The sequence below is a fragment of the Sinohyriopsis cumingii genome, chromosome 13, assembly GCF_028554795.1.
Source record: "Sinohyriopsis cumingii isolate HCF-2022 chromosome 13, ASM2855479v2, whole genome shotgun sequence".
Classification (NCBI taxonomy): domain Eukaryota; kingdom Metazoa; phylum Mollusca; class Bivalvia; order Unionida; family Unionidae; genus Sinohyriopsis; species Sinohyriopsis cumingii.
The window spans coordinates 14,887,867-14,915,569 of NC_142973.1; the positions used below are offsets into that span (position 1 = coordinate 14,887,867).

General features: G+C 34.9%; 1 protein-coding gene across 8 annotated transcripts; it reads left to right on the top strand.

Moving 5' to 3' along the window:
- The first annotated feature begins 234 nt into the window (after positions 1 to 234).
- Positions 235 to 15,972, top strand: LOC149784974 (ferredoxin-fold anticodon-binding domain-containing protein 1 homolog). Of its 8 annotated transcripts, none has more exons than XM_089978637.1 (6): positions 235 to 250; positions 4,957 to 5,248; positions 6,618 to 6,774; positions 7,627 to 7,830; positions 13,046 to 13,201; positions 14,344 to 15,972. In XM_089978637.1, the coding sequence occupies exons 2-6, from the start codon at positions 5,062 to 5,064 to the stop codon at positions 15,899 to 15,901; spliced, it is 2,262 nt and encodes a 753-aa protein (XP_089834763.1). In that variant the 5' UTR covers positions 235 to 250; positions 4,957 to 5,061; the 3' UTR covers positions 15,902 to 15,972. The 8 variants fall into 8 exon arrangements, with proteins under 8 accessions (XP_089834763.1, XP_089834762.1, XP_089834764.1 ...); XM_089978636.1 differs by lacking the exon at positions 235 to 250 and adding an exon at positions 255 to 318; XM_089978638.1 differs by lacking the exon at positions 235 to 250 and adding an exon at positions 333 to 529 and having other exon boundaries at positions 4,957 to 5,025.
- Positions 15,973 to 27,703: the final 11,731 nt, after the last annotated feature.

The following is a 27,703-nucleotide window of genomic DNA, read 5'->3' on the forward strand; positions in this document are numbered from 1 at the left end:
AAAAAATCCCAGGTATGATCCAGAATATCCTCGGCTTTTACTGTCATAACTTATGTGGTACACACCGCCCGTGGCGAATAAACCAAATACTTCAAAATTGATGTGTATTCTGTATTGCTACAAATGCTTCCAAGGTTATTTCACGATCTGACGGAAACAGCCGAACGATGCTCCGATCGGAAAATGGTGGCAGACTGGTTTAAAAGATTTTCAATATCTGAAGTTTTAATACAGCAACCGTTTACAATGTGTTGGTTATGTTATATTTGAAAAGTCTTTCGAGCGCGCATTTGCTCAGTCTCAATAAAATTTGTCAAAGTATGAAGTTTGACAACTAAGCACTCATTGTATACAAAAAATGCTTTTATTGGACAAATGATTTAAGTGGGCGGGATCTTAAGTGTCGACGTCGTTTCATTTGTCAGGATTCGGACTTGCTTACCGTGAAGACCTGAGGTCTGACTTCAGTTTTTATAACATATTGGACATTTTTACATGGATTAAATGTCTTTAGCGATTTAGTGACTTGGTGGGTAGTAACTATGACTATATACACAGGGGTTCGTTACAAAGAAAATTAGGATTATAACCTTGTTACAGGTTAGACTCCTAATTTTCTTTGTAACGAACCCATGTGACCATATATAACAACGACTAGCTACGATGTCGTAGCCTCAAATTAATTTGTTGTGGCTGTCCACGAGGTAGGAGTAAGGGTACTAATATTAGTACTAACCAACGACGTGCTATATTCTGACAATTACACGATGTGGTTAAATGGTGCCTTTTATGCCCATTGCAATATTGTACTGTGAATCGTTATGTTTTTGTTCCAGAGAACCTATAAAGTGTTGCAGCACTTTACCACCTATTACCCCTATCCACATTCAAGTGACCTGTAAATTCAATACATGTTTTCCAGCAGGAAACTCGGACTAGTTTTCCAGTTACATGCCTAATCGCATTTAAGTAAAGCACACTTTTCAGCTGCTGTTTTGATACGATGACATTAGATTTTATTTAATGTTTGTGAGTGGCAATCTCTGACCATTCAGTACTCTGATATCATGTGCTGAGATATACGATATGTATTAAATCCAGGCATGCCCATGTGTACACAGTAAAAGTACTGTTCTCTAGCAGTCTGTATATGCATTCAGTCCAGGCATGCCCATCTGTACTCTGTGTGTGTGATTTGGATTTTTAATGTAGCTTTAACAATTTTTCAGTCATAAAGCTATGATGTCTGCAGTGTGACAGTTTATAGTGATGTCTAGCACTGGGGCATCATGCTGCAGACATGTAGCATGATGTCCCACCCAGTCACATTATCCTTCCACCATGCTGACCAGTCCTAACACTAACCTGATAATGCTGAGTGCCAAGCGAGGCAGCTGTTAGTACCATTTTTGTAAGTCTTTGGTATGACTTCGGCTGGGGATCGAACCCATGACCTTCCACATCCGAGGTGGATGCTCTAACCACTCGGCCACTGGAGTGGTCTGTGCTCAGTAGAAGTACTGTTATCTAGCATTATGTATATGCATTCAATCCAGGCATCCGAGTGGTCTAAAGTGCACTCTGTTACAGATCACTGCCATCTCACCTCTGTCTGCATGGGTTCAAGTCTAGGATTCGGCCAATGTGGGTATGTGAGAAATCTTGCCAGTAGCTTCTCATGGGTCAGTGATTCTTCCCAGGGTTTTCCCGGGTTCTTCCTCCACCATTAATACTGGCTGCCATGCATAGCCTAACGTGTGCTGAAAAATGGCGTTAAAACCCACAACAACAACAACAATCCAGGCATGCCCATCTGTACCCTGTAAAAGTACTGTTATCTAGCATTCTGTATATGCATCCATGATTACTCTTTTCCCATTTCTCCTTCCTGCATGCAGGGATCTCGGCAACATCAATCTCTGCCACCACTTCTTTACTGTAGTAGATGTCGCCACCAATTCCAAAAGCAAAAGAGGTATGTCCTACAAGTGCCAGAATTGTACCTCCTGCAGAGTTGCTATGTTTTGATGAGTGGAGGCCAATTTTTGATGAAAATTTGCAAGCAGAATTTCTCTGTGTGATTTGTCTGTCCAGATTAAGTTAGAAGCCTGTTGTCAGGACCTTGTGCTCTGGCTGCTACAAATACATACTTTCCAGCCTGCATAGCTACAGACTGGATTCTAACTGAGTGCCACGGGTTATTTTCATTTACTTGACATTAGTTTGTAACTTTTGAGGCATGGCATGGCACCAGACAGAAGAAAAACCTATTTCTGCTTCTTTACAATGACCTTTCCAGTTTTGATCAGGCATGGTATGAATGTTTCTTAAGACATGCTGTATCTAAGGTTGTGTCTGGGGTGGCAGAGCTAGCAATAGTATGGTTTCCATAGCAACTGTGTGGAAAACCTCTAAATGATACTGACCTCCAATCTAGTACAGTTAGCAGTTATATATTTAGTACTATAGCTTGTCCAAGTCAGCAATGTTGAACATACTTGTAGCAAACAATTTATACAGATACAGTTACTGTCAAAACTCTTATGTAATGGTAATGAAGAACATATATTTGTATAAATACATATTGTTATAATGAATTTTTATAATAAAATTTAGTTCTGATGAAAGTGTCAACATGTACAGTACCAGGCATCAATCAAAAAATGACTTTATGTTAAAACATCTTTAGTAACTTCATGACTGGTAAATTAGACCTTCAGAAATAGTCAATAGTCAATCTTTTATTAAATTTTTGTTGCGTGCTTTTTAGTAACATGCATATGCTCATAAAGAAGATCTGGTGTGTCACACTGAGCTTGTAGTTACAGTCTATTGTTCAATATGCTAATGAAAATCTCAATGGCCCCAGATAGAACAACAGGTGCTCATCCTCATCACTACCAGCAACAAAAACACCAGTTGCTTTCTGGCAATCACTAATTTCATAAGGGGCCCCAAGTGGCAGAGTGGTCTAAAGCGATCTCCATTACGGATCACTGCCATCTCACCTCTGCCTGCGTGGGTTTGAGTCTCGGATTCAGCCAATGCCGATATGTGAGAAATCTTGCCAGTAGCTTCTCATGGGTCAGTGGTTCTTTCCGGGGTTTTCCCGGGTTCTTCCTCCACCATTAATACTGGCCGCCATGTATAGCCTATCGTGTGCTGAAAAGTGACGTTAAACACTACAACAACAACAACAACTAATTTCATAAAGATTATCCCCAGTTGTTGGTACATGTATCACAGATGTGATAGTGTCACTATCAGAATTAAGATAATCCAGGTAATCAACACACTTGTCACCAAACCCAAGTAGGTATAATATGTCATGCACCATAGCAGCAGTATTACTATCATTGGAAATGACATCTGTTTGCTTACTAAACTCTTACTCGACAGAACAATTTGCAATACAGTATGTGGAAACATCACGTCATGGGTGATACAATACTTCAATTGCAGACAGTTCTTTTATTTTACACTCAGATTTTTATGAATGGCCTACTTCTGTTCCTCGTATTATTTAAAGCTTTGTCTGAAGATATTTTTCCACACTGGCAAATATTAATCCATTTTCCCAACAGAATTCAGAATGAACACAGGGGTCCCTGGTGGCTGAGTGATATTAAGCATTCACCTTTACCAAACACTGTCAACTCTTTTTTTGTCCACGTGGGCTCAAGTCTTGGGTCCAGTCAATGTGGGTATGTGAGAAAGCTTGCCAGAAGCCTCCCATGGGTCATTGGTTCTTACCAAAGTTTTCCAAGATTCTTCCTCCACCAGTTATACTAACCACCATTTATAGCCTCACTTGCATGGAGAAATGGCATTAAACCCAAGACAACAGAATGAACACAATAGATATTTACTTCAAGCTGTACTCAATTAGTCAGTTAATGTCTCTGTCCAAGAATATTATCTTTCTATGAGCACTGCTGAATTAAATAATTTATAAAATATAAATTCCAACCCAAAAGAACTTCTGGACAATTCAAATTGACTCTGCTAGATCTTAAGCACAAATGAATAATCAGTAACAAGATTATATAGTTTTCTGCTTGACCTCGGGTCACAATTAGTGTTTTCTAAAAACAAAAATTATGTAATGGAAAATAAGTTTCTAGAAAGTTTATAGTGTTTTGCAAGACAAAATCTTAGTTATAATTAGAAATCTATTACTAAAATTATAATCTATAACTTGGACAAGGTAAATTGTAGGGACTTGCATTAACCTAGATCCAGAACCAAATAAACATATTTCTATAAATGATGATCCAGATATTAAACCCATGCACAGAGAATATTTTTGCTATGTATTAGTTGTTTACAGATAATTAAAAAAAATCAATAAATCGGGTAAAGAATGAAATAAACTTGATTTTGGATAAGGTTAAGTCCAACATACAATGCTACATTGCAATAGCATATAATGAAATATTTTAAAAAAGGTTAAGTTAACAAACAATGCAAATTAAATATGTATGACAATCATGGTTTTCGTTTTATATGGTGCCTTTGTTATGCTTTTCTTAAATGACTGCCATTGTTATCGAGCTTCAGTATTTCACATTATAAAAACGTTATGATTGAGATAGCAATCTCATGTGGACAGCACAAATCAAATGTTATTACCAGTCCAACATTGTAACCAAGAAACATTATAAAAATGTCTTTGGAACACCTAGAAATTTGACGGGGGAAATTAAACTCAAACATTCTGAGAACAGATACACTATGTTTATGTATTGCTAGGTCAAAATTGTGTCTTGGGTGGTACCCTTACCATATAGAAGCCCTATATTTTATCCAAAATTACTGAGTCCCCACCCCTCCTCCCTATCCTATGTCCTGCAAAAAAGAAAAAAGGATATGCATTTTTTTAGCATTTAATATCACCTTGGGGTATATATTTTGCACAAACATGAACATAACCAGTAATGTTTTTTTATTTTTCAGGCCCAAAGAAAATGAGGGATGAACATTGATGAAAGTGATTACTAGTAATGAGTTCGATTTTAGCAAAAAGTAAGACAGACTTTACTGTGGCTTTATAAACCTGCAATGGACAGTTTAATTGATGGAGAGATACTCCTGGTTGGAGAGGGAGATTTTTCATATACAGTTGCCATGGTTTCTCGACTTCCAGAGTTTATGTGGCCTAGAATAACTTCCACTTGTTTGGAGATGGAAGGTGGCCTACAAAAACACAAAAATGCCATTCAGCACATTAAGTTTTTGAAAGAAAAAGGTTATTACTGAATATAATCTCTTATTGTTTAATCAGCAATAGTTACCACTTGAATAAGCAGCCCACCTTTATATGAAGACCACGCTTCAAAGAGACATTTATGCATAGGTGAATATGAAGTCCTTTTTGAGATGGTCCCCAAAATGGTTAATTTTCACATGTGTTTAGTTTATTTCCTTGCAACTAATGTGAACATATTTACTGTATTTTCTGGGATGTCTGATATCATTATTTAGTAGAGAAATTATATTTTCAGTAATTTAATTGCAGGAGATGAGGGAGTGTTATCTTTAAAGATGGATGGGAGATTCCAATTTGTATTGTTTAATAAATATTGATGTGGAGTTTCCATGTCATTTGTATCAAGTTCATACCACATGCTTTAATTTCCATTTTAAAAATCATAGATTTTGACATTCATTTAAAGAGAGGATTCTAAAAGTAGATGTACTGCCTATCAAAACAATAAAGCCCAAGCTTGACCAATCAGATGGCTATTCAGAATTGTGTTAACTACCGCAGTTGATGGGAAAATGATGCAGTTCATGTGTGTGTTCACGATGGGGTGGGACACATCTCAGGCATGTTCACAGCAAGGGGGAAATGTCACAGCTCAGACACATTTTTACAGCAGGGTGGATTACACAGTGCACAATTGTTCACAACGGAGAAATTACACAGTTCAGATGTATTCACGGCTGGGGGGAAATTACACAGCTCAGACATGTGTTCACAACTGGGGGGGAAATGACACAGCTTAGACATGTGTTCAGAGTTGGGGGAAAATGACATAACTCAAGCATATGTTCACAGCTGGGGGGATGATACAGATCAGACGTATTTACAGCTGGTGAAAAATGACAGCTCAAACATGTGTTCACAACTGGGGAAAATGACACATCTCAGTTAATCCTCATTTTGTTCATTCATTCAGAGGAACATACAGCCAAGCCATAGCTTCACTTTTTTCATGAGTTCTGAGTTCAGCCCACACATTTTGTAGAAATCATCTGATAATAATAATACTAATACTACTAATAATAATAACTATTTAAAATAGAAGTTCATTTGGTCAAATGACCAGTTTGTATCCATATATATATATTTCTTCTAAGCAAGTACATATGGTATTCATTGAACTTTGAGTGATTCGAGCCAGTTGTAACGATTTTTATTTTCATAAATACCCTATTTTTGTTGTGTCTGACACATGGTACACAGTTGTGACAGAGCCCTGATTCTTGCACAACTAATTATAATTGGGCCTTGTCTTTTGTTGTGAATACTTCTATTGCTCTTATGTTAAATTTGTTTCTTATATTTGGTGTTAAATGTATTATATTTGAAGGATCATTGTGTTTGATTGCAGCTGTGAGAGTTGAATTGAACACTGATGCCACCAAGCTACACCAAGACCCCAGGACTTCTGGACACAAATTCTCACGAATTATCTTCAACTTTCCTCATGCTGGAGGCAAGTCCAACATCAAGAAGAACAGGAAATTGCTGAATGACTTCTTCTCAAGGTTAGCATTTGGTATTTTCTACCTGGGCTTGACACACTCTGTCTTACTGTTTTGTAGTCATGATGTCTAAAATAGCATTTCTTAAAACAAGGGTTGTAATGACACAATGAATTTGAGATATTTGATTATAGTTTTGAGCAGGATTATTATCATTTCCTTCATTTAGATTTTGATGACATTAATGATATAATGAGTTGATTTATCATTGGTTTTATGTCTTGGGAATTCTCTTGAAGTGCCTTATTTGCAGCTAACTGTTCTTTGTCCTTTACATGCAGTGTGTACAGTCTTTGGTTAGATAATATTTTGTCAGCCGTTTCTTACAAAACAACAGTACAGTCTTTGAAAACCATTAAGTGTCATTCAGAAGAATGTGAGCATTCTCCATAAGATGGCATTAATTGTGAGCATGGTGTCACAATGGTTGAGTATTCTCCATAAGGTGGCATTAATTGTCAGCATGGTGTCACAATGGTTGAGCATTCTCCATAAGATGGCATTAATTGTCAGCATGGTGTCACAATGGTTCCCTCTCCATTGAAAATGTGGAGTAAGAGGAATAGAAAAATCCTGCTAAACCAGAGATGGTAAAATTCATGATGTAATTTGAATGGGTTGTTCCTGCATCAGTGACAACCATGTGACTATTCATTTACATGTTTGCCAGTTTTGTAAATGTTTAGCCATATATTAACATTGTAACCTTAGTTTCAAGCAAACAGAGTAGACCCTAAATTGGTAGCATTTTATAAATAAATGGATCCCAAAATAACTTGTTTATGGTTTGGTGCATGTTATTTCTGGGGTTAATACTGATATCCTTAAAAGTCTTTGAAATACTCATTATTACAGTGCTGTGCAAGTCCTTGAAGACAGAGGTCAGATAATGGTGACCTTGTGTAATGGTCAAGGTGGCACCCCAGCTGATCATCCAATGAGGGTCTGGCATGATAGTTGGCAGGTGGTTTCTATGGCAGCCAACTCAAGCCTTATTCTAGTGAAAACCCTGCCATTCAATATAGAAGAGTATCCGGCATATTCCAGTACAGGATTTAGGTAAATATTTGCCTTTCACAGCTAGTACATATTCCAGTACAGAATTTAAGTAAATATTTGCCTTTCACGACTAGTGGATATTCCAGTACAGGATTTAGGTAAATGTTTGCCTTTCACAGCTAGTACATATTCCAGTACAGAATTTAAGTAAATATTTGCCTTTCACAACTAGTGCATATTCCATTACAGGATTTAGGTAAATGTTTGCCTTTCAGACTAGTACAGAATACAAGTACAGAATTTAGAGAATACAAGTACAGAATTTAGGTAGATGTTTGCCTTTCACAGCTAGTGCATATTCCAGTACAGAATTTAGGTAAATGTTTGCAATTCACAACTAGTACATATTCAAGTACAGAATTCAAGTGAATGTTTGCCTTTCACAGCTAGTGAATATTCCTGTGCAGTATTTAGGTAAATGCTTGCCTTCCGTGGTCAGACAGTACTGTTTATAAAGTGATTTATCTTAGCTAAAGGAATGTTTACTGTGACTTCAGAATTTTTCATTGATTTTATGGTTGGTTAACAAAGAATAATCTGTGAAGACAGTAGGATCCCTTTCACCCATCAGATTACCAAATAATAATCTCATTGTTCATGCTAATAAAAATACTAAATAAAGCTCTCATTGCTCATGCTAATAAAAACACAAAATAAAGCCCTCATTGCTCATGCTAATAGAAATACTAAATAAAACCATCATTGCTCATGCTAATAAAAATACTAAATAAAGCTCTCATTGCTCATGCTAATAAAAACACAAAATAAAGCCCTCATTGCTCATGCTAATAGAAATACTAAATAAAACCATCATTGCTCATGCTAATAAAAATACTAAATAAAGCCCTCATTGCTCATGCTAATAGAAATACTAAATAAAACCATCATTGCTCATGCTAATAAAAATACTAAATAAAACCATCATTGCTCATGCTAATAAAAACACTAAATAAAGCCCTCATTGCTCATGCTAATAGAAATACTAAATAAAACCATCATTGCTCATGCTAATAAAAATACTAAATAAAACCATCATTGCTCATGCTAATAAAAACACTAAATAAAGCCCTCATTCCTCATGCTAATAAAAACACTAAATAAAGCCCACATTGCTCATGCTTATAAAAACACTAAATAAAACCCTCATTGCTCATGCTAATAAAAACACTAAATAAAGCCCTCATTGCTCATGCTGATAGAAATACTAAATAAAACCATCATTGCTCATGCTAATAAAAACACTAAATAAAGCCCTCATTGCTTATGCTAATAAAAACACAAAATAAAGCTCACATTGCACATGTTAATAAAAATACAAAATAAAGCTCACATTGCTCATGCTTATAAATACACTAAATAAAGCCCACATTGCTTAATGTATAAAAAACACTAAGTAAAACCCTCATTGCTCATGCTTATAAAAACACTAAATAAAGCCTTTATTGCTTATTTATTTCATAATGCACCTATTTGTCTCTTGGTTCATTCTTTCTGTCTTTCTTTCTTTCTTTTATACATCTTCTCCTTACTAGCCCTACAATGCTTTGGTGGCCTAGGTGGTTAGAACATCTGCCTGGATGCGGTAGGTCATGGGTTCGAACACCAGCTGAGTCATGCAAAAGACTTATAAAAATGGTACTAGCAGCTGCCTCACTTGTGGCACTCAGCATTAACTGGCTAGTGTTAGGACTGGTTGGCCTGGTGTCAGGATAATGTGACTGGATGGGACATGATGCTATATGGGTGTGGCATAATGTCCCAGTGCTAGGGAACACTATAAACTGCCACTCTGCAGGCATGATAGTGATACGTCTGAAAAATGTTTAATGCTGCATTAAAACTGTAAATCACAAACACATTACTAGTCCTTCAATATGTTGACCCTGATATTTATGATAAGAAGGATGACATCTTACTGCCAACAAAATCAATTGTGTGTTGTATGCTGTGAGGTCAGTCAACAATACTACAGGCCAAATTTTCAACAATATCTCACAAAATTGGTAGCCCATATTGACACTGCTATACTACTTAGAGGGGGGCCCTGAGTGGTCTAAAGTGCTCTCTGTCACGGATCACTGCCATCTCACCTCTGTCTGCATAGGTTCAAGTCTCGGGCTCGGCCAATGTGGATATGTGTGAAAGCTTGCGGGTAGCTTCTCGTGGGTCGGTGGTTCTTTCTGGGGTTTTCTAGGGTTCTTCCTCCACTATTAATACTGGCTGCCATGTATGGCCTATCTTGTGCTGAAAATGGTGTTAAACCCTAAAACAACAACAATACACTGCTTTAGTCAGACTATTTTTACTATGTTGTCTATCAGATTGAATCAAATCATGGCATAATCAAGTAAATCCATTTTCAAGAAGTCATTTGACACATGAGCAAGTTTTTTTTTATGACATGAATCTGTTTAACCTGCATTTTAATTTACTAAAAGTGATTACTTTATTTTGTTAAGGATACTTACCCCTATAACTAACTTTAGCAACCAACATATTTCAACTGTCTAAAATGTATGTCAGTGGATCTTGAAAATGCATTATTATGGCTCCAGGGTCTTAAACTATATAACAAAAAGAAAGTGAAATCAACCAATTTTTTGTAAAATTTCAAGAAATAATGTATTTTTCTAAAATATAAACTGAAAATTTAAATCAAAAATATTGGTTGAGTTTATTACCACTCTTGAAGCTATATTTCTGATCAAGTTTTGATCCAGCTTGAAATATTGGCTTATATGATCAAGATAATGGATGGGTTACATAATATGCAAGAGCCATGCCTATCAATGAGGTGATCTTGGATCTGATTGGCTAAACTTGTTTCTAATTTTGAAGCCATAATTCTCATCCGATTTTGATCTGACTTGGAATATGGGCATATATCAAGATAGTTTTTTTGTGGGGATGGCACGATTTATGCTTATAAATGAGGTGATCTTGCATTTGATTAGCTGATCCTGTTACCCCTTTGGATGCCATGATTTTTGTCTGATTATGATGAAACATGAAATATAGACTTGAATGATTAAGATCTTGCATGACTAAGATAATATGTTGGATCCATGCATATTAATGAGGTGATCTTGCATCTGATTGGCTGATCTTCTACCACACTGGATACTATGATTTTTATCTGATTTTGATGAAACATGAAATATAGACTTGTATGATTAAGATCTGGCATGACATCGACAATATTTAGGATCCATGCATTCTAATGAAGTGATCTTGCATGTGATTGGCTACTACTCTAAAAACTACTTCTGATCAAGCTTGGCAAATTGGCTAAAATCACCAAGAGTTTGGATGCAGACAGTTCTAACCAAGATCCATGCATATCAATGAGATGACTTTGCTTCAGCTTATCAACACTGGTAATATTTGTATTAAATTTGGGATTGCAAAGATATACATTTTTTCACCACTTCTGACCTGCTTTTAATCACACTTTGTAAACAATTTCATATCAAGATATTGGATATTTTGTATCTAATAGTCCTAGCTTTTACCACTTTGGTTGGATTTTCAATTTTCAGTGTTATCATGATCTTGGTTGAGTATGAGCGAAATTATTGCATATTAATTGCTGACTGAGCTTGTGAACTCACTGGCAACTTTATTTCAGATCAGAATTTGATCAAACTTGTTAAATGGTCCTATAATATCAATGAGTTTGATTATCAACAAGATATACACAAATTGGGTAATTTTGTTTCTGATTGTCTAATCTTTTTGCCTCAAAGGAAATCAGATTTTGCTGCATCTTGGTAAATTAGCTTATATTATCACTGTTATAAGCAGATTTCATTGTAAGTGAGATCTGTGCATATTAATGAGATGCCTTGCATCTGATTGGCTGAACTTGTTTTCACTCTAGATCTGAAGACTATATATCTCATCCAGTTTCATCAAAATTTAGTAAATGGGTTTATATCACCAGGTTCATAGATGACTTTGATTATGAACAAGAGGCTGTGCATGTTAATTATGCCTTTATCTTTAGAAAGCTGTATGCATGGGTTCGAGTCTCAGGCAATATCAACAACAACGACAATCTTTAGAAAGAATTTTATCAGGACATAGATAAAAATAGATAAAATCACTATGATATTAAAGTTTGGATCATTGCTTACTTAGGTTGTGTTCTAACAGTACTACATGCACCTGCTTTTTGTTTCTGTCTGCTGTTAAGTTATGTAAACCAGGTAAGCTGTATCAGGCCTACTTTGGCCTCTTGTTTTTAAGCAGCATCACAACTTTTTGAGTCCTACATTTGATAATACCTATCCATGGGAAGTAATCCACTTCAGCGGATGGAACAATAGTTTTTAATCAGAACATTTTACCATACATACAATTTTACATTAAAGAGTTCTAAAAAGGGAGATCATTCTTTCATCCTTTTGAATTGCCTTGGTTAGCTTGGTGGTCTTGCAGTCAAAATCATGTGGCTTCAAATCCTACCATTGGAACAACCTGGCTACCATGGGGTGTTCTTGGACCAATTGCCCAATTGCCTTTGTAGCAAAAGACCTACTTGTGTTACTGTTCTGTAAAACACCACACAAAGCCACCAAATGGCTTTTTTTATCCACATATATAAATCCTTGTCTAATTAAATACATGTACACATATATAAATCCTTGTCTAATTAAATACATATATATAAATCCTTGTCTAATTAAATACCCTTACTTATGACCAGCAAATGTATAATTAATCTAGAATGTGAGTTGGGGCAGAAAAAAGTCATTGAGCTTATTAAACATATTTGATGGAATAATTGATTAGGATTTGTCAAGTTCAATGAAACTCACAGAAAACTTAAAGGGACCAGTGAAATTCTTTAATTGAATTTTTGAATGAAAGGAAAAATATGTAGATGGTATAATCATTTGAACTTTTTTCGTAACCTTCTTTTTTTAATTGGGCCACAGAGTAGGTTTATTTTGTTTATTGGAATTAGCCAGTTCATTATTTTTTTAGTTAGCCAGAGTTAGTTTTCTTATGTTTGTTAATTAACCACAGAACTGGTTTTGTTGGGGTTTTTTTTATTAGCCACAGAGTTAGTTTTGATGTTTATTGGAATTAGCCAGAGTTAGTTTCATTGTTTTTTTATATATAAAAATTAGCCACAGAGTTAGTTTTGTTATGTTTCATCAACAAGATTTGCAAGCTGAAGAATGTTAGTAAAATCTTGTTTTTGTTTCAGGAGTCAAGACAAAGGCTTTCACACAGATAATGCTGTGACACACGTGTTTCAGTTGGCACAAAGTGTGTTAGTTCCTGAGAGATTTGTAGACTGCAAGTTCACAGTTGACTCAAAAGAGTATCTTTGTCCAGCCTACATTCACCAGAAACTGACAGGGTAAAGTAATGAAATAAATGGATTGAAGATTTTGTGCTCTATGTATATTCCTGTTAGAAATTGTAATGTCTCCACATGAATTTATTTTGTAGTCTAGTGATCTCAGATGTTGATTTTTTTCTTCTTCTTGATTCTATATATGTTAAATGTGTATTGTTCACATGAAGCTCTATGCCAGAGCAAAACAGTATTTAATTTGTATTACTGGACAGATTTGTCGTCATATTTGAATGTTGATAGTTCATTTCAAATGTATTTGTGATTTGGATTTTTAATGTAGCTTTAACATTTTGAATCATATCATACAATGTCTGCAGGGTTGCCATTTATAATGATGTTTAGCACATGTGGCATCACGTCACACCCAGTCACATTATCTTGACACCAGGCTGATCAGTCCTGACACTAGCCTCTTAATGCTGAGTGCCAAGCAAGGCAGCTGCTAGTACCATTTTTATAAGTCTTTGGTATGACTCGGGGGGGGGGGGGGGGTTGAACCTGTGACCTCCTGCATCTGAGGCAGATGCTCTAATTGCTTAGACCACCTAGGCAGTTTCATTTTAGATGTATGCACCCAAATCACTATTAAAAAATGTAGTAGTTATATTTGTTAAATTTTCCTTTTTTCACAAAACATATCAAGCCAAAATATTTAGCTCCAAATTTAGAGCATTTGTTGTTAAAAATATTGTTTTTACTGAAATAGGTGGACCATTCTGATTTTGACTTACCTGGTAAGAATGATGTTGGTAGCAGCATTTAAAATGTTGTTCCTTCTTAAACATAAATATTGACTTACATGAAGTTTCATTAACAGTCATTTTTTCTTGTCTGGTCTTGTTGGGCTTGGGAATTGTCATCTCCTGCTGAAAATAATTGCCAAAAGAGAATCGGATACATTTCACATGTACATGATTTCACCAGCATAGAAAATCTAATGGTAATGTTCTAATTTATACTTCTAAAAACAAACTCAGATTTGGGGTGGGTGAGGGGTGGTCAAGATGTTTGGTCAGTGAACTTTGTGGATTGCATTGTACAGTTCTTGTTTGATTTGTATTGACAGTAAGTGAAAAGAATATTGAAATATATGCCATGCATAGCTTTATAGCATGTTTCAGTTTATAAATTTCATGTTTCAGAATGGCACAAAGTGTAGATCACCCCATTAACAAAGTCATGGAGAAGGTGAGACAAGAATTTAGAAATCTCTTTGACGATCCAGACTGTAATTTGCAGGAAACCAGCCCATACATCAAGCAGGAAGACTTTTTTTCTTCTAGAAATCATGGTCCTTATAAGAACAGTCATGATTTACAAAAAGCTACTGATATCAATTACAGCCAAGGCTGGGACAAAGAGTTTTCACCTGTCACTTTTAAACACCATGTAGAACATACTAACTTTGGTATTTCACTGAATGAAAATGATTTTAGTACAGAAAACAAGAACATCAGGACTCAGTCTTCGGAGTTTTCTCATTTTCATTGTATTGAGAAACACTATTTTTTAAAGAATGATTCTGAGAATCATAAATCAGAGAAGAATGAGGTTAAAAATTCAGACCTTGTCTCCATTATTCCAGGAAGAGATACTTCTCTTCCCTTTGTGGTTCCACTTGCATGTGACAGGGAACTGGACAGGATATCGGAGTTGGTAATTTTACCGGGAGATAGCACAGTGACCAGTCAGTATGATGAATCTCTGATGACTCAACAGGGCAAAGCTCATACTGGAGATGCCACAGAAAGCTGCAGAGATCTGTTCAGATCTTCAAGAAGTATAGATAAGCAAGATATTATATTGAGAACTTCACTGTTAGAAGATGCAGTAAATTGTTTACAAGGAATGTCAGGAAACTGCAGGTTATTTCATGGGAGAGTGTTTAGGAGATGTCAGATCCAACCTTATGATCTGCCAGTTCAGCATCATCTGATGGCAATTCTAAAATTGCAGTCAGGGTGTGAAACCAAAGAATTATCTTTAACCAAAACTTTTCTTTTGGATAATCGACCAAAGCAGAATGCATTGGAAATGTTGAGGTGGGATGAAGATGGGATCAGCAAAAGCATTATTTCAATTTGTAAGGAAATTGTGAATGTTGGAAGCTCTCTGAATTTTGTACATAATGATGAGAAAATGTTAACAGAGGGACATAACATCCCTCTGAACCTTAGGTTTAATGGAAGTATACAAGTTCAACCCTCTTTTGGAACAAATAATAATGTTCTTGGAGAAGTATTTGAGGGAGAAGGAAGTAGTGACAGAGAGAAAATTTTTGTCCTTATACTATATGTGGATAGAATAGCCATGCTTGCATATCAGATTCCAGACATAAGATTTCTTTGGTCCTCAGATTATAGAGTTCTGTCTAACTTTTCTACACCTGTAGAAGAGAAATTCTGCCCACCTAGTCTGTATCCATTGATGTTCACACATGACCTGAGTTTCTGGGAGAGTGACAGAGTGATGTTTGATCAGCTGGAGTTCTGCGATTGCATTAGGGATGTGGCGAATGATGTTGTCACATCAGTGTTGCTGCTAGACATTTACAGAGATTCCAGAACAGGGAGAGTCAGTAGGTGTTACAGACTTACATTTCAGTCCTGTGACATGGCATTGTCATATGATGTATCTTGGAAACTTCAGAGTCTAGTGAGGCTAGCTGTAGCTGATAGACTTGGAGTACAGCTTAGATGAGAGAATAATTATTACCAGCTTGCCAGTGAATTTTCAATATCACAGTATTAAAGTCTTTTTCTGGCATATCATTGTTTTGTTTGTTTGGTGTTTTTTTATAAATGTTTTAGTGAGTTGAGACATGTGTCACTCATTGGGTGTCAGTAACATTGGCTTTTTGTCTTTCATGCTTTAGCAGAGTTGAGACATGGGTGTTACTCAGTGAGACAGTAATGTTATCAGCATTGGGTTTTTGTTCTTTCATATATAAGGAGAGTTGAGACACGCGTGTCATTCAGTCTGATAGTAATGTCATTAGCATTGGGTTTTTGTTCTTTCATATGTGAGGAGAGTTGCGACACGCGTGTCATTCAGTCTGACAGTAATGTCATTAGCATTGGTTAAGGTTTTCCAGTCACTATTTTTGTTGACGCACATACTTTTGTTTTCATCATTACTAGATTTCAATCACATTTCTGTGGGTGGGGGTGGGACATGTTTGTCACATGTTTTGAATGAGTGTTGTCAACATGGTGGATTTACTCACTAACACACTCACTTTTATTTTGGCAAATTAAATCCAAACAGATTTGTTAGGCTTTGGACACTGCTAATAATAGCTTTTTAATTCAAGCACCTGTATGATGTAGATCAGATGCCATTTAACCATTTCAGGTAAACAGAACTGATTTGTGGTGCAAACAAATTAAGCCTTATTTTACATAATCCTTCATTTTATAAGTTAAATAAATTGAAACCCATCTCCTAACAAAATTCATAAGTTTTTTCAAATTGTCTTATCACTTGAATTTACTGGAATGCTAGGGTCACACAGGAGCATTTGAGTTCCATGAACACATTTCTAAATATAGTTCTTGTTTGTGTCATTATAGTGGCCAGATTTTTTAAAAATTCTTCAATACATATGTAATGACTCAATTAAAGTATTGCATACATTAATCAGATTCAGTGGCAATACGTAGAATAAATAATCAGTTATACTGATTTATTAGTTGTTGTTGTTGTTGTTTTGGGGCTTGATGCCGTTTTTCAGCACACGATAGGCTATACATGGCGGCCAGTATTAATGGTGGAGGAAGAACCCGGGGAAAACCCCGGATTTATTAGTACATACCAGGATCTACTATCTCTCCTAATAGTAGAAATTACACTTAGCAAATTTTAATAACTTATTATCCATCTTAATTACCCAGTATCTAAATATCTACTGATGTACACAGACATAAGGAAATAATAGCCAGTATCTAAATATCTGTTGATGTACACAGGCATAAGGAAATAATAGCCAGTATATAAATATATACTCATGTGCACAGGCGTAAGGAAATAATATCAGTTAGAATTATCAGTTTATTCCGATATTTTAAGAATGATTGAATTGGGATCCATATTTTCACAGATTTACTATTATTGTATGTATCAATGTAACATTTTTCCTTATTAAATATGTTTTATGTCCAATATTAGTTTTGCACCAATAAGAACACATTTCTTTTGCAAGTTTATAAATTTAGGTGCAGACAGTTCTTGTAACTCTATCACAGTTTTCTCATTTTTATTGAGTAAAATAGACCATTTGTACAGGTATTGCAGTGTAGCTGAAGATGTTATCTAAATTAATACTTGCAATGAGAATTTATTCAAGAAAATGGCATACATTTTCATTACAGAGTATTATGCCCTATAGAAGGTAAATATTGGGCAAGGCACATTACTCTGTTACAACTGTAGGGTCTTAAACTACGTAGCCAAAAAGAACAATCACCAAGAAGGTGTGTATAATTTAAAATGTTAATTTATTTTCCTAAAATACAAAGTGAAAGAGTTCAAAATAACTTACAGTATGGGAATGATTCCTAAAAATCTTAAAAGTTCTATAAATTCCAATAGGTTTGTGTAATCTGCATATTCCGAATAATGACTATTGTACTGATGTAAAACAATACGAAATAATGACTGGTATTAATCCAAATGTCTTTAAATGAATTCATGATAATTACAATACAGCTATTAATCTGAATGTTTCACAATAATTACGTACAGCTATTGTATATCCATATAATCTTTTGAATGAATGTTAAAGCACTGCAATTGCAATGAATGATTAGATTAAATAAATGAATCTATCACCTTACATAATTCTTCCAAGATCAGTATTACCTTTAAGAAGGAATGATTTCGCACAATAATTTACATATATAGTAAACTAACACACATTAGCTAGAAATTGCAACAAAATGAATCATTTTACCTATTTCAAAATCACTTTGCTGTAAACAAGTCAGTTGTCCCAGTTCTAGCTAATCAGGAAATCAGTTATTCTGATCTATTACCTGAGTTCATGTTCTTGTTGGATCACATGATGTTTATCTGAACTTCAGTACATCTCAACCTTCGAAACATTATGAATGAAATTAACCTTCACACTTTACATGTCTTCTCTGTAAAGTGCAGACTATATTCACAGGACATTAGCATTAAAAATAATAAATAATATTGACTAAATGACCCTTACAGAAACTATTATTATGGAAAAATTTCACATAATATAGATATACATAACTCCAGATTCCTAAAAACTAAATAACTTGCTTGTGTTGCTGTGCTACAAAACACCTAACCAAATCAAAAGGAAGAATGAAAGTTTTGCCACACTAAAAGATTTATAAATATATTAGTATGAGATGGATAATGATACTGAACACTTATTTGCCTTTCCTTTTGCATACAAGTTATTATGGACGGAAAAAAAAAGGGGGGGTGTGAGTGGTCTAAAGTGCTTTCTATTATGGATCACTGCCATCTCACCTCCATCTGCTCCGGTTCAAGTCTCGGATTCAGCCAACATGGGTATGTGAGAAAGCTTGCCAGTAGCTTCTCATGGGTTGGTGGTTATTTCTGTGGTTTTCCCGGGTTCTTCCTCCACCATTAATACTGGCCTCCCTGTATGTCCTATCGTGTGCTGAAAAATGGCGTTAAACCCCACAACAACAACGACAGAAAAATGGAAGAATACAAAATAGGTTTGACAAAATTTAATATTTAGCACTGCACATTTGTATCAGCTGCTCAGAGTAAGTTCATTCTTAAATTTACCTGAATGGCTTCAGAACTAAAATAAGCTTGCATTAATGTAAAAAGTTTGGATAGTGCATGTTTTTTATGATGTTTAATCCAGAGAAAGATTCTCAGATACCAGCAGGATACAATTTTGATAGATACAGACATTAGATTGATAGCTGTCTTATAAAAATTGCGTCAAATTGTTAATTTGAATCTGAATTTGATGTATCTGTAAACATGTATAAAATATTGGAAGAACTGTCAGACGGAAACAGAGTAAAAGAAATACAGACAGGCATGTCATGTTAATTATATTTATGTATGGTGGACTTAATGGTTACAAGAATGAAAGGTACCTTTGGATTCAAATGAAAGATTTATGTCAATTAACATCAACCACAAAATGTTTTACAAAAGTATTTTGCAAAAACAATAACTATTTAATCACCAGAAACGTTATCAGAAAAGGAAAGACTATGCTTTGATGCAGATAGTTTGCCAGATGTGATGCCTAAAGATGGTTCAACAATAAATTTAAAAACCATCAATACCAGTTAAATGTTTGCTTTTTTATTAATTTTAATTTTCGAAAATTTATTAGTATCGGCAGGTTGTCTAGCTCAAACAAAATCATGCTGAAGGCAGTATATATTAGATTTATCAAGTCATCCAATATGACCTAGACAATAAAAATGGCTAACCATGGTTTTTGTACCTCAAATCAAGTCACAAGAGATTTATACTAATAGATTACAGAGGTTCAGATTGTATTTGATGGATTTTATGATAAACTGGATATGCCAACCATTTGAGAACATGGGGGAAAATAATTAGAAAAAAAAGAAGAGACTATGATTTAACTGGCGAATACAGAGATCCAACTAATTAAAACAATTTGAATTTCATGTATCAATTATAAATACTACTGTTCGTTCATGCAATATAAATACTACTGTTCACTCATAACACTATGATGCCAAACTGTTCCTCAATACATAGGTTAAAATGGGTCTAAACAAGGTAAAAGTCCACAAGGACCATTAGTAACTTCCCACACTCGAAGCATAAGTATCTTCAGAATTCAAAATTTTCATCAGCATGATATAAAGACAGTGCAATATGTATGTTTCTGGTCCATATTATTCAATATTTTTGAATTCCTAAGATTGGTTAAACCAAAATCACAACAGTCAAATTGCATGCAATAATTTAAATCTTCAGCCACAAGAAAAGAGTGAACTGAAACAGCTATTATGTGAGTATGCACACTTTTTTCCAACAGTATCAACACGAAGAAACAAAATCATACGTTGAAACTAGATTTTACACTTGTAAAACAGATCCTTACGGGGTGAATCCTCTCAAACAAGAATGTTGATGGAAAAAGAGTTACTATTTTGCTGGATGATGGTTTCATAGAACCAAGTAAATGTAAGTGGAGTTCATAATGTATTCTAGTGACGAATCTATATAATACTTTACGCACGTGTACCTGCTATAGAAAAGTGAATCATGTCACAAGATTCATTTCCAATGCTACAAATCGATGATTGTATTGACGAAATTGAAAATAGAAGTATGTCACCAAGTTTGACGTTTTGAAAGGATTCTGGCAAAATTTTGGCATTCATAACTCCAGAGGGACTTTATCTGTATAAAGTGATGCCATTTGGTATGAAAGGTACTCCTTCAACTTTCAGGCAATTATTGAAAATGATAACATCTGGTCTTGATAATTGTGACACTCTGATCGATGACCTAATCATCCAATAAATGGAAAGAAAACTTGGAAATTCATCTACAACGATATACCTGGAAAGAAAACTTGGAAACCATTCAAAAATGCTTTGATCGACTCAGTGGTGCATGTTTTGTGATTAATTTACCCAAATGTTAGTTTTGCTGTGCTTGTGTTATATTTTCAGGACATACCGTGGAACACGGTCCAGTTGAATCTATAGATGTTAAGGTCAAAGCTATCTCTGAATTCCATGTGTCTATCAGTAAAAAGTAACTGATGCAAGTTTTGGCTGTGGCTACATATTATCAGAAATTTTTCTCAAATATTTCAATAATTTCTGAACTTCTGACCAACTTGCTGAGTAAGAAATCAAGTTTCATTAGTCTAACAAATGTCAGGAGGCTTTTCATAAATTCAGCATATACTTAAGAGTGCACAGATTCTTTCAGTTCAAAATTTCAGTCAATCATTTAAAATGTCTGTACATGCAAGTGATGTAGGGGTTGCTGGATTATCGATTCCAGAAAACAAAAATGATGTGCTATTTTTCTAAAAAAATAAATAAACAAGCACGAGAGATATTATTCCACAACCGAGTAGGATTGTTTGTGTTTGATCTTGGCTTCACAATACTTTGAAGTGTATATTATTTCAGATTCTCCGATTATGATGTTCAGTGACCACAATGCCTTACATTCATTAACAAAATGAAAAACAAAAATCAGAGATTGTTAAGGTAGAGTTTTTAATGTTGCAGGAATGCAACATTACCATTAGGCACATCAAGGGAAAAGATAATCTGATTGTGGATGGACTTTCTTGTGTATAGAAATTGTATATTGCTTGATGTATATGGGGATGTGTTATGTATATTGAATTTATATTGTGTGATTCAACTTTGTCCATAATTAAGTGTAGGAGTTTGGGTCTACATAACTAATACAATTCTTTTGCAAACAATATATTGCATAGCAAATTTTATTTTAAGATACTTATTTAAGATAATTATAACTTTTAGGTAAGCATGTTAACTTTAAACTTAATTCAGGACATTGGTTATCACATTAGAAATTTTATTCTTTCTGATATTTGCCATGTTCTTTACTAAAGTGTCAGTAATAAACCATGTTTTTTATGTTGTTTCTTTTTATAACCTTGAATGTTCTGGAATGAACTTTTGGCCTTCATCCAGGTCCTCTTATTGTGTGGTAGGTTTTTATATTAAGGTTGTTACATTGTCAATTTTGGTCTTAACATCTGAAGTGGAATCAATCTTTTAGACTAGTTCAGTTTTAATTTGAGTGGATTTATTTATTTAAATTATTGGAATTATAAAGTGGTTTTTAATACTTTCGGACTAAATCTCTATTATTGTGAATTCATGTAGAGACATTTTGGATTATATCATTGTAATACGCCAAGACTGTTAGCAGTGTTATGTATATTTGATTTAATTATATCTGATTTAATATATATTTATTTCCATTTAATTGTTTGTCAGTTTAAAATATTTTATTTTTTATTACATGATATTGTAATGTAAATATATTCACTAGAGATGATATTTTTTTATAGAAAATAGTTTGACCTTGACTGTTAGTTTATAAACACCAGGCGTTGATCTAAATCTCGACCTTGTTTCAGAATTTGTAGCAACCTTCGTAACCAAGTTCTATTTAATTTTAGAATGATTGGTTGTTTCCAAGATCACGATGGGACCTTGTCTTTAAGATATAAATAAATTTTTTAATTTTTTATTTCTTAGAGTAAAAATTATTGGTTTTCATCAGGGTCACATTGGGTAAACGTGAGCTGTAACAAGTATTTGCTTCTATAAACGTCTAGTAGATGATCACGTGACCCTTGTTTACGTTTTAGAAAGACCATATAACCCATGTTTTGGAGAATTAATCAGTAGAAGTTGGGCTGTTAAACTGATGTATAATATGTTGTTTGGAGTTATTTCAAATTACTTAGATTCAAATGGATTAATTCCATTATTTTTCTGGAAAATACGTATGCTCGTGTAATATTGTAGAACAAGGACAGTTTTTTATAAAAATTTATTCAGCTATCAGAAACCGGAGTGATAATTCTTGTTTCTACAAGGAACTGTAGACTTCAACACTACAGATTGCAGCATACGTCATCGTCTTCCATCTTGGATTCTTCGTAGGGATTCGAACGTGAAATCAGTAAAACATTTTGTTATTAGGACTACTAAAATTTTATTCTCGGATTATTTTTGTATTTGATTCTATAAAACCGTAAGTTCATATTATTTTCATTTTTACAGAATTTTTCCATGGAAATAAATTATTGTATTTTTCAAGACTTGTTGTTTTCACTCTTTCTTGTGTTACTGTTTATTCGAGCCTAAACAAGTGACACAAGAAAATGGGCGCTCGTCCGGGATTATTTTGAATTTTGGATATAATATTTCAGAAAACTTTGTTTTTCTTAAATTTGAATTCCCTAGTTTTTTTAAATTTAGTGAAATCGGCAAGCTTTTTCTAAAATGTCGTCAACAGTGGAAATCTTTCTTTCAAATCCTACCCAGGAACAATTAGATCTTTTTAAAAAAAGATATGATTCAACTTGCCAGAAAATACGATCTTTCTCAAGTAAAGGCTTCCTTAACGAAACAGGAAATAATAAATATTTTGGTTCAGTATTTGGTAGAAAAGAATGTTTGGGATAAAAGTGCGTTGGTTTCAGTCAGTAAGTCTGTATCAGACTCTGACACAAAAATGAAGGAACTAGAATTAAAATACAAGATGGAATTGGAGTTGAGGAAGCTGGAGCTTCAAAAAGAGAGAAAGAAAGACAAATGCAGTTACAAATGCAAAAGGAAGAAAGAGAAAGATGCAAATGCAAAGAGAGAAGGAAGCAAGGGAATATCAATGTAGAATGAAAGAAATGGAACTGGCAACATTCATACTTCAAATCCAAATTTAAGTTTTGATCTTGCAAATAATAGTATATTAGTGCCCCCTTTCAGAGATAAACAAGTAGACAAATATTTTCCTTATTTTGAAAAAGTGGCTGAAAATTTGAAATGGCCAAGGGAGCATTGGACTCAATTATTACAACGTTTACTCACTGGTAAAGCTAGTTATATTTACCGTTCACTGTCATTTCGACAAATTGGTGACTATGATAGGGTTAAATAATTCATCCTAAGGGGTTATGAGTTAGTCCCTGAAGGTTATCGGCAAAATTTCAGAAACTATAGAAAAGAAGCTGGACAAACTGATGTCGAATTTGCTAGAGAAAAAGAGCGGTTATTTGATAGATGGTGCTTAGCCAAGAAAGTTGAACAAGATAATGAAAGTCTTAAACAACTTATATTACTTGAAGAGTTCAAAAACTGTGTACATAGTGACATTAAGTCTTATCTTGACGAGCATCAGATTGAAACCTTGGAAAAAGCTGCTCGAGCTGATGAGTATTCTTTAACTCGTAAAGTTCCTTTTGTAAATAAGACTTCTACTCAACAGTCTTTTGGCAAAAAAGTATTTCAGTCTAATACAAGCCCTTCTAAAACTCAAACTGGCACAACTTCTAAAAATCAAACTTCGGAGAAGCTTGATTCAAGATCCTTGTCTCTTCCTACGCGTACCTATTGCAAGAAAAAAGGACACGTTATTTCTGATTGCTACAAATTGAAAAATAGGCATCATAATCAAGACAAACCTATTCCAAATGCTCTTATTTCTAAGAGGTCAAGGTATCGGTCATGTATTGAAAGCAATACATTTGTTGGGTCTAACAAACCCCAGTCTGATTTGATTATTGAGAATTATGAACCATTCATATCGAAGGGTTCTATATCACCCTTGGGTGATTCGGCCAATCCTATCCCTATTAAAATTTTAAGCGACAAAGGAGCTTCGCAGAGTCTTTTATTGTCATTTACTTTGCCTTTTTCTGAGAAGTCTTGTTCTAATGAGAGTGTTCTTATTCAGGGAGTAGAGTGCGGCTTTGTTACTGTTCCTCTCCTTGTGTAAATTTGTCATCAGACTTAGTATCAAGACCCGTGACAGTCGGAACGGTCTCTGTTTTACCCGTTGAGGGCATTTATTTATTACTAGGCAACGACCTAGCTGGAGACAGGTTGTGGTTAATCAATTTGTAACTGACAAGCCTGGCTTGGATCAGAAAGTCGATCCAATTGAAAAAGAATTGCTTGACGTTTTTTCCAGCTTGTCCAGTTATCAGAGCTATGGCAAAGAAAGCTCTTGAGAATGAGGTTGATAAGGAAAGTATTCCTTTAGCTGACACATGTATTGGCCAGGCTTTTGATGAGGTCAATTTCACTCCTTGTTTGGATCAGTCGGAAGGTATTGATCAGTGATCCTCTTTTAACGACTCATTATCTTTATTCTGATCAGGGTGATAAACGACAATCATTTGTCGTTGAACAGGAAAAAGATCATGAGATCTCCTGTTTATTTCAGATGACCATTAGTGAAACTGAAGCTACGAAATTTCTGTGTGTTATTTCATTAAAAATGGAATTCTTATAAGAAAATGGAGACTTCCCGAGGTACCTGCTGATGACGAGTGGACAGTGAACGATCAAATTGTAGTTCCAAAACCTTACAGACCGGAAATACTTAATTTGGCCATGAAACTCCATTGGCTGATCATTTAGGAATCAATAAAACTTATCACAAGATCTTAACTCACTTTTATTGGTCAAAAATCAAAAGTGATGTTGGTAAATACTGTAGTGCATGTCATACCTGTCAAATGGTAGGAAAACCAAATCAGAAAATTTCCAAGGCTCATCTACAACCTATTCCGGCCTTTGACGAACCATTCAGTAGAATTATGGTAGATTGTGTTGGTCCTTTACCTAAGACCAAGTCAGGTAGCCAATACCTGTTAACCATTATGTGTGCGTCAACAAGGTTTCCAGATGCAATTCTCTTGAGGAATATAAAACTTAAAAGAATAGTAAAAGTTTTGATAAATTCTTTTACTTAGTTTTGCCATTCTAACTCTATCCAATCGGGTCAAGGGTTAAATGTTAGGTTTGGAACTTTCCAGCCTATATTTCTTGAATTTGGCATTCAGCAATTCATGTCAGAAGTTAAGTTATGGTTTGACAAAACTACAGTGGAGAGAACTTTTGAGTTTGGTAATAATGGAGTTATGTCTCTCTTACTCATTCTTCAAATTGTTCTTCAATTTAGATATTACGGCCCTTGCAAGGTTAAGAAGAAAATGAAGGAGTTAAATTATAATATTAGTGTTCCTGGGGTCTAAATAAATTATATGAGTAACAGTATATTGAAAGGGATAACCAGGTTAATAATGCAATTAATTTAGTTATACCTGTCCAACTCAGTGAATATATAAGTGAAGGAATATCATGAGATTCTGCTGATATTGGAGTGACAAATCTTCGGAATTCAGAAATTATGAAAGATCTGGACCAGACACTTTCACATTTGCAAGAGCAAGAAAGAAATGAACTTAAACAGTTATTATTTGAATATGAGCACTTATTTCCAGCTGTTCCTACAAGGACAAACAAAATTTTCCATGACGTTGAAATTGTTAATTCCAAACCTGTCAGACAACATCAGTACATGATGAACCCTCTCAAACAGGAACACTTGAAAAAAGAAATTCAATATTTTCTGGAGAATAATTTTATAGAGCCCAGTAAAGGTGACTGGAGTTCACCACGCATGATTGTTCCAAAACCAGATAAAACTTTCCGTTTGTGTACTGCTTATAGGAAGGTGAATAGTGTGACAAAAACAGATTCATTCCCATTACCAAGAATCGATGACTGTTTTGATAAGATCGGGAATACCAAGTATGTCACCAAAGTTGACCTTCTGAAAGGATTTTGGCAAATTCCACTAACGGAAAGAGCAAAGGAAATTTCGGCATTCGTGACTCCAGATGGACTTTACCAATATAAAGTAATACCGTTTGGGAAGGAAGGGTCGCCATGTACATTTCAACGCCTCATGAATATGATTACCTCTGATCTAGACAATTGTGATGCTTACATCGATGCAGTACCGGATTTACCATTGTGCTTAGGTGTGCTTAAGCACAGGGCCCCGTTGGCCAAGGGGCCCCATCTTCTGGCAAAAAAAAAAAGTTTACGATGAATTTTTCAAATGTTTTTCAAAGTAAGTGGCCTCATAACTTAACTAGCACAGGGCCTCATTTGTCCTAAATCCGGCACTGCATCGATGATGTCATCATCTACAACGACACCTGGAAAGAACATTTAACAACAATTCAGAAATTCTTTGACAGACTCACAGATGCCTGTTTGACAATTAATTTATCTAAAAGTGAATTCTGACTTGTTTGTGTAACTTTCCTAGGACACATCGTGGGACATGGACAAGTTAAACCTATAGATGCTAAGGTCAATGCTATCTCTGAATTTCCCGTGTCTGTAAATAAAAAGCAACTGATGCTATTTTTGGGTATGACCGGACACTATCGAAAATTTTGTTCCAATTTTTCTTTAATTACTGAACCCCTGACAAATTTATTGAGTAAGGAAAACAAGTTCCTTTTGGACTGAAAAATGTTATTATTGTGTAGCATATTTTCACATCTGAATACAGTTTGTGGTCTTTTTACAATTTATTTATCATTCACTCCATCTCACATTTCTGACATGACGTCTCTTTCTGTGTCTATCTCCTAAATTTCTGCCGTAACGACACAGTTCCAACCCAAGCATCCGTAAATTCCCAGTGATCTATGCCTCGCTAGACGGTTTTCACGCGTTACTCTTGCCTCGTGGTGATGCTGCTTTACACGCATGCGTGGGTAATTCAAATCTCAGGTCAACAGCCGATGAATACACAGGTGTTCTGTTCTGACAGGGATTTCTACTAAAAAAGTGTGTGTTCTAAAGGATTTAACGCTGTGGATCATTAGAAGAGGGATTATACTTACCGTCTGGATACAAAGGTTAGTCTAAATAAATTTATTAATTAATAGCGCGCGGT